This window comes from Chenopodium album, chromosome 18, assembly GCF_948465745.1.
Source record: "Chenopodium album chromosome 18, dcCheAlbu1.1, whole genome shotgun sequence".
NCBI lineage: Eukaryota > Viridiplantae > Streptophyta > Magnoliopsida > Caryophyllales > Amaranthaceae > Chenopodium > Chenopodium album.
In genome coordinates this window covers 9601257-9609070 of record NC_137851.1, presented here as the reverse complement: position 1 = coordinate 9609070, position 7814 = coordinate 9601257, and the positions used below count along the sequence as shown (strand labels likewise).

The window sequence follows — 7814 nt, the reverse complement described above, 5'->3', positions numbered from 1 at the left end:
TCTAATTAAGAAATGGGAAATTGCATATCTTGTGTATCTTCAAATATTCAAGTGCATGAAGATGGCTTCCATGAAAATTGCTTGCACATTGTTGAAAGAGGCCATAAGGTTGGTTCTGTGCACTCTCGACGAGGAGCCAAAGGTCTAAATCAAGATGCTGCTATTCTCCGCGAGGTTTGATTTGAATTGCACATTCTATTCAATGCACATCTTTGACCATAAAAATCTCGTGCATATATAATTGCTAGAGCTTGTTTATTTCTTTGCGTGCATGTTTTAATTTCATTGATAAGTTGGTTTGATTTGTAATGCATTGAAATTACAATTAATATTATATTTTGATGGAAGAAAATGTAAGAACATGACATAACATTAACTAAATCAACAAGATAAGTTGATGAACACACATTGTACAAAGTATTACTTATAATATGACCTAGGTTAGTTAAGGGGGTTGTGTTTTTTGCTTACTTTGGTATACTTATTGTCTATGAAAGGGATACGGTAATACAGAGGATGGGGTATTATGTGCTGTTTTCGACGGGCATGGAATATATGGACATAAAGTGAGCATGTTTGTAAGAAACCAGCTACCTGCATTACTATTAAACCAAAGATCATCTTTGGAATGGGATGAGGCTTGTGTTGTTAGTTCTTTCGAAGCAATGGATGAGCTGCTCAGGCAGTTCGAGGATGTGGACTCTACTCACAGCGGTTCTACTGCTGTGGTTGTCATCAAACAGGTATGAATAACAACGACGTAGGTCTAGGATCCTCTCTAGTTACTGAACCATCCGAATGATGGTATTTTGACTAACAAGGCCGATATTGTGAGCAGGGTGCAGATCTTGTTATCGCTAATCTTGGAGACTCCCGAGCTGTATTGGGAACAATAACTGAATTTGGTGTTCAAGCTACTCAGTTAACAGTGGATCTGAAGCCTGATGTACCTGGTGAAGAATCCTGTTTATATGTATCTCAGTCAATATTTTTGAGTTATTGCAAGTCTTTTCATGCTCAATGATCAAGCACAAAATTTCTCCCTTTTAACTTTCTCAGTATTTCTTTATGTCATGTAGATGAAGCTAATCGGATTAGAGATTCTAAAGGCCGGGTGTTTTCTCTAGAGAACGAAGCACACATCACACGAATATGGCAACCCGAAGAGAACATCCCAGGCCTTGCCATGTCTCGAGCTTTTGGAGACTTCAATATGAAGCCCTATGGGTTAATTGCCATTCCTGAGGTTTTTCATCACCGATTAAATTCAGAGGATCACTTCCTTGTGCTGGCTAGCGATGGGGTAAGTTGCAGTTTATCTTGGAGGATTTACTTCTTCAGTTTTAACTACCAAGTTTCTAGCTTTCAAAAAAAATAATAAAAAAATCTAAGTTTCTAACTGTTAAAAAAAACTTCTAAGTTTAACTGCTGATTTTTGCTTATAACGTTCATTTCAGGAATTCAGGGGTTATTATTTCTCAGTTTTCTGTCATTAATTTCTCAGTTTCTAATAGCCTCGAGTTTAACCTGCAATATTCAGGTGTGGGATGTGCTAAGCAACGAGGAAGTTGTCTCAGCTGTATGGTCAGCAGAAAACATAGAGGCAGCCGCAGCAGCAGTTACATATAGAGCTCTTGCAGCATGGTCACACAACTTTCCATCAGCAAGGCCTGATGACTGCACGGCCATCTGCCTGTTCTTTTAGCCGTTATAGGAAAACGAACGCGTACTTGCTTGTGTATAGAATATGAAGAAAACAGATGTATCCTATAGTTGTGCTTTTAGGTCTTTTATGTCTACCTTTTGATGAGCCACTAGCACAATTGTTTGTACTCCGTAACACAGTACATAATTTTCATTTTACGAAAAGACCATCTGTGGTCCTGTGGATTCTATACAAAAAAGTTTGATATGACAAATGAGCTAATCGTTCAAATTTTGTCCATTTTAGGTAGCAAGTCAGTTTGACTCTGTTTCGGGAAGGGCATGTTCTATAAGCTATCAGGTCAAATATGATCTTCAATCTGATAATCCCACAGGAGATATTTACCGTGGTTACTGTAAATACTGATAAGTTCGTTGATCTGAAGCTTGTTTTCAATCGGCACATGAAACTTATAATTAAAAGGGTATAAATATAAAGTTATTAACAGAATGGGCGAAATACCCTGAATTAAGAATAATGTGGACAATAATAGGCATCAAAACAAGTCATTGACCATTAAAGAGGGAAAAAATATAAATAAAACAATTCGTTACCAAAACTTGATCTCATATCCTCTCTTTGAATTGAAATTTGAAGAAAGAAGACCACAAAAAGATCTCAACTCTCCATTGCTAGCCAAAAACATGTCCACAATGTTTCAAGATGATTGGTCATTTGCTGGCCCCTCTACAGGCAGATGCCCACATTGTTTCAAGATGATTGGTCATTTGCTGGCTCCTCTACAGGCAGAGGTCCACGTCGTTTCAAGACGATTGGTCATTTTCTGGCTCCTCTACAGGCAGATCATCATACGACACAGGCACCCTAATCCTTTCATGAACAGGCACACGTTTCTCTCCAGCACTGGGCTGTGGTAACTGTTCCTGGACTGGGGTTTCTATCTCACAATCATTGTCTGAAGTGCTAGCCACTGGCTTACTGGTCATTGCATCTGAAGCACTAGGTGGTTGGACACTCGGTCGCCTAAATTGTTTCTACAAAATATTAAGCACAAGATGTATGAGACAAGAAACATATACATATAAAGGGACTTGATAATAACAAGGACAGGAGAGTCATATCAGAATTAGACAACTTAAAGAGTTTGGATGAACCCTGAACTTTCTTACACAAGAAGTGGATTTAGAATCTGTATAGATTGTAATGTTGTAACACAAATGGTTATTTTTCTGTTTTTTCTTGCGTAGATAGTAGAGTTTCAACAAACAACGAGACTCACAACTCCTTTTTGTGCCTATTCTTATTCCCCAAAACTCCCTACTGTACAATATCACTAACCTGGATACATCAATTTTTATATCTAGAAAATCAGTAATCTGTTAAAAGTAAGACATGAGATCAAAAGAACATGAGACTGCAAAAGAGACATGGTAATTGGGTCCAAATTAAGGTGTAAGTGCCCAAGCCCAACAACTCCCCAACCTACGTGATAATTGAACCACCAACTTCATGGTTGTATGGAGCTTGACAGCTCCTATTACTAACATCCTACATATTATTCTCCATGTCCAGAGCTACTACAAGGAGTAGAATACATCCTTGAGACCTTGACCTACCTAAAAGACCATACTTGATTCAAGAAACCCAGGTGATGCACATCTAAAGGAGGCTATGAACTAGGTGTAAACTTCAATAGAAAGTCTTAAAGTCCGATAAACTATGGTGCAGAAAGTTGGTAAGCTTAGCATAAAAGAAAAGATAAAAATATATAATAATAACAGAAGAATTAAAGATAACACGTAGCTGAAACTATAAATCAGAGTTACAAAATAGCTAGCATATCTAACAACCTAAAAAATATTCATGTAAAGTAATCTATGAACCAAGTTAGCTAACAAAATCAATCAAATAATTTTAAACAAAAACAAAAGCCAAATCCAGAAGAACCATTTCCATTGGCATTGACTATCAGAAGGTACCAGAAACAACAGTGACTTACTAGATAAGACAATGACAAGCAAGATAGGATATTGTACCATTGTTTCCCCAAATTTACCAGATGATTATCTAGTTTGGCTTGCTTGATTATGAGATATTTCCGATTTTGATATTTACACAGTGCAGGAGAGTTATTATGCTTACGTCTTTGTAAGAACAAATGTTAAATTTCCTTTATTCAACAAGAATCCATCTACACTTCGATGACTTCACTATCCAAGTAAGGGGGTCAACTCAGCATGTATGATGTATCAACATAGAAAAGGGGCAGATTTACTTCTAGCATTCAGGACAAAGAAACTTCAAGATTTTAACTGTGATTTGCAAATATTGACATATCACAGGCCCACTAACAAAAGATTCTCCTATTTTAATCTCCAAATGCCCCTATGATATGCATGAAAACATATCACACTTCTTAACCTGGCAGTCCACTTCGACACACTATATTTGCTGTAGGAATGAAAACTTCAAATGGCAGAACAGGAAAGTATTAATAAAGGACGACCAAAAACATACCTCAAAGTCCCTTCCTTTCTTCATTATCTCCTTATAGGCATTGGGGTCTCGTGCCTTAAGTATATTCCATAATACCCCTCCACCAGACCTATATCGATCGCCTAGAACAGTCTTCTGACCTCCACAAACTTGGACAGCTTCTACCTGCAATTCGCACATGCTATTGAGAATATGAACAATATTTTATTTTAGAGAGGGAAAAGGAACATAATATGGCCAAGCTACAGACAGAAAAAATAAATAAATAAATAAATTTGATGCAGAAAATTACGTAGCAGTTTTTAAGGGGAAGAAAATAGCATCATAGACTCATAGCAAGGTTAATCTCTATGATATGAATAATGAAGTTTTTCAAAAAAGAAAAAAGAATAATATAGTAAAGTAAACAAGACAAACATAATGCACAATAACTAAATCACTTAATATAAAATAGGGATCGGGGAAGAAAAGATTATATATATAGATGAGAAGCCAACAAAATGTTAAGATGAAACCGGTGAAATATATTACAAATCAACTATACAACATAGATTGCAAACAACTAACCATTAGGCTAATGCATAGCATAGACAAATTATAAACTAATCTGCATCACATAGAAGCTCTTCAAGATATTTTTTTGAAGCCAAATGATTAAATTAAAAATGAATTAAAAAGAGAACAGAATTTCTTCATGATTAAATTAGTTTTTTTATTTTTTATTGGTTGCCAAAGAGAGAAGACGGATCAAGAATTGAAAATTGAAAATGAGAGAGTTCGCATTCTAGGGGAGGTGGTTCTAATAATCCTGCTCCAACGCAAAAAATTGCACACTCCTAAGAGTCCCCAAGTTGAGTATAAATTAGGTGAATGAATTAGTCAACATATCTAGTATCAAACCTACAGAAAACAGATTAAACCTCAACAGGTTTTCATTTAAGTTCTTGTATGTAAGAAGCATAATTGCAAGTTCTGTGAAAGGCTCATCAGTTTGTAATATAGACGATAGACCTACATTAGTAGCAAAGCGCAAAGTCAATCACCCAGAGGATATCTCAGCACAGATATCTGAACAACTGAAAGAAGTAATAAGCTTCCACTTAAGGTATCTGCAAAGGTCGGAAAACAACATAATGCATCAGAAACTTAGAAAATACTTTTGAATCCATACGTCTCAGGGTTGTCTGGAAAAATCCTTATTTGTCTCACCTTTTCAATAGAAGTAAGATTAGGTCTGCCAGGCCATGTTCAAATAAAGGTAAATTCTCAACCTATAATATAAACAAAACAAGGTAGACTGATCAAGAAGCAAGTCAAGCAACTCATTAAATTTCTTACAAAGTAAACTATAGGGCAGTCTCCTGAATCCTGAGTTACTGAGCGAGTGACGCAGATATAACGGGTTATTAGAGCCACTCTAGTAGTGTAAGAGGCAAACTCACTCAGATTGTCTGTTCGTACACCTTAAGTAACAGCTATGAAGGGAGGTGAAAATAATAACAAATGAGATGAACAAACAGTAGCACTTAAGACTAAAAGAGAAGCAAATCTGTCAGCAAAAGCATCAGAGATAGTCACACATCCAATGACAATAGCCATAATAAACTGTGGTTGTTAACACATGGTCAACAGCAGTCAATAAGTGTTGTTCAGATCAACCCCAAATGAAAAAGAGATCAGAAACAACAACCATATAGCATCAAAATCCATAATGTATCAACAGGAAAGTGTATGCAATCAAAGAAGAGCAGTCAAATGTGGATACAGACCATACAGCTTTTCATTGTAAATTCAGTTATAAGGAGTACACACAAGGTAGAAAGACGATCCCATTAGCACTAACAACAAAGATATCTGAAACTTATATAAGAAGATTTAAAGTCAGGATTACCTCTTTAACAAGATCCTTAACAGCAGCTATTCCCAGAACACCAATGGCAGTATACACCAGATATGACTTTCGCTCTCTTAACCTCTTACAGACATCCACAACAAACCTGTAGACAATACATGAAAATTATCATTTAAAATTTTGTAAGATAAAAGCATCTTCTCTCAAAGATATAAATGCAATCATGCGAAAAACAGATATGAATTGGAAGTGACATGCATATGCGAATACAAAATCTTAATTTGCTGAAGAAGTAGCATGAATAACATCCATTGACACAGTTTGGGTTGCTACATTAAGATAGAATCACAATGATGGAGTCATAACAAAGGCCCATAATGGAAATGAAAATGAAACCCAGATAGAAGCTTGGTGATGCATCAAAAACTAGTTTGGGTTCATACCATTGCATTTCTCATATAAACCTAATTCACAAATGACAAGCGAAATACCAAATTGACAATGCAGCTAACAATATACTTCATACAATTTGAGGGCATGAAAAAGGGATCCTAACCAAAGCAAGAAATAATAGCCTAATAAAATGATTTGAAATAAGTTAAAGGGCAAGGAAGCTATACACTAATTATAATATGGGTCAGGGGAAAAAAATGAAACCTGTCAATGTTAACGACATCTGATTGGGGTACGAAATTCTTCTTCTTATTCTTCTTTTTCTTCTTCCTTCTCTTGCCTGTTTTCTTCCCCGATTGAAGATTTTCACTCTGTGAAATAGTCTTTACTTCATTATCATTTTTGTCACTAGTTTCCCCTGAAACATGCCCATCCACAACTTCTCCTTCTTCAATATCCATCATCTCCACATCTTCACCATCTCCAAAGCTCAGCTCATCATCAATAGTATCTAATATGCTCTCCATTTATCCTAAACAAGAATAACAATCCACATCAAACATCGGCCAAGCATATGACATCATATAACCCAGAGTTCCAGACCCCGAAATTGTCTCGAATCATCAATATCAAACAATAAAAATTAGCACAATAGTTGCATAATCACAATTTTCAACCCATCCCACTCCCCACCCCCAAAACCCATCAACAATGACCTCAAAATAATCTGTTTAAGAAGAGAAACACTGTATGCATACCATTACCTTACCTAATTAAAGTTTTCACCTTAATCAACAATGTAAAGTTCACTCAAACCATGCATAAAATATAATGGGAAATTTTAAAAAATTAATTAAAAAAATATATAAAAAAAAAAAAAACAAACAAACAAAGTAATAACCAAAAATTTACACAAATATATACACCCACTAAGCCAAAACAAAAAATTTAGATGAATATTACAAACTTATGGCAATTAACAAGAACAATAGAACACCCATCATCAAAAAAATAAAAAAAATACAAATCAACATAGAAAGGGTAAAATAAAAGGAAACTAAAATGCGCATCAACCCTATTAATTTAAACAGAAAAATAAAGGTAAAAAATTGCAAATGCTATAAGAAAATGACGATTAAAAGGTTTGTAGCAGAAAAATTAAAAAGTTTAACAAAACTGCAAAAGTACCTTGATTTGTAGCAGAAAATCCTGGAAATTGGAGAAATTTCTCTTTCTGGGTGTATGTAATTCCCCTTTTAATTGACAATTAAGAGGGTTTTGTGGGTGATTTATTGAGAATTATATGGCGGTGAATTGGGGTTATGAGTTATGACCTTGCGAGCTCGCGAGTGTCGACTCACTGAGTCGCGGGTTTTTGAGTAACTGGTTTTTTCGAGTTTTGTGGAA

General features: G+C 35.5%; 2 protein-coding genes across 2 annotated transcripts; one reads left to right on the top strand and one right to left on the bottom strand.

The window, feature by feature from the left end:
- LOC145591764 (putative protein phosphatase 2C 72) lies at positions 1–1705 on the top strand. Its single transcript, XM_081648267.1, has 5 exons — positions 1–174; positions 498–743; positions 839–953; positions 1080–1303; positions 1541–1705. The coding sequence occupies exons 1-5, from the start codon at positions 13–15 to the stop codon at positions 1703–1705; spliced, it is 912 nt and encodes a 303-aa protein (XP_081504393.1). The 5' UTR covers positions 1–12.
- A 456-nt stretch (positions 1706–2161) lies between these two features.
- LOC145593016 (uncharacterized) lies at positions 2162–7775 on the bottom strand. The gene is made up of 5 exons (XM_081649532.1): positions 7596–7775; positions 6672–6939; positions 6054–6159; positions 4184–4327; positions 2162–2700 (listed from the first exon to the last, which is right to left on the bottom strand). Exons 2-5 carry the CDS (start codon positions 6932–6934, stop codon positions 2470–2472), a joined length of 744 nt encoding a protein of 247 aa, XP_081505658.1. The 5' UTR covers positions 6935–6939; positions 7596–7775; the 3' UTR covers positions 2162–2469.
- Positions 7776–7814: the final 39 nt, after the last annotated feature.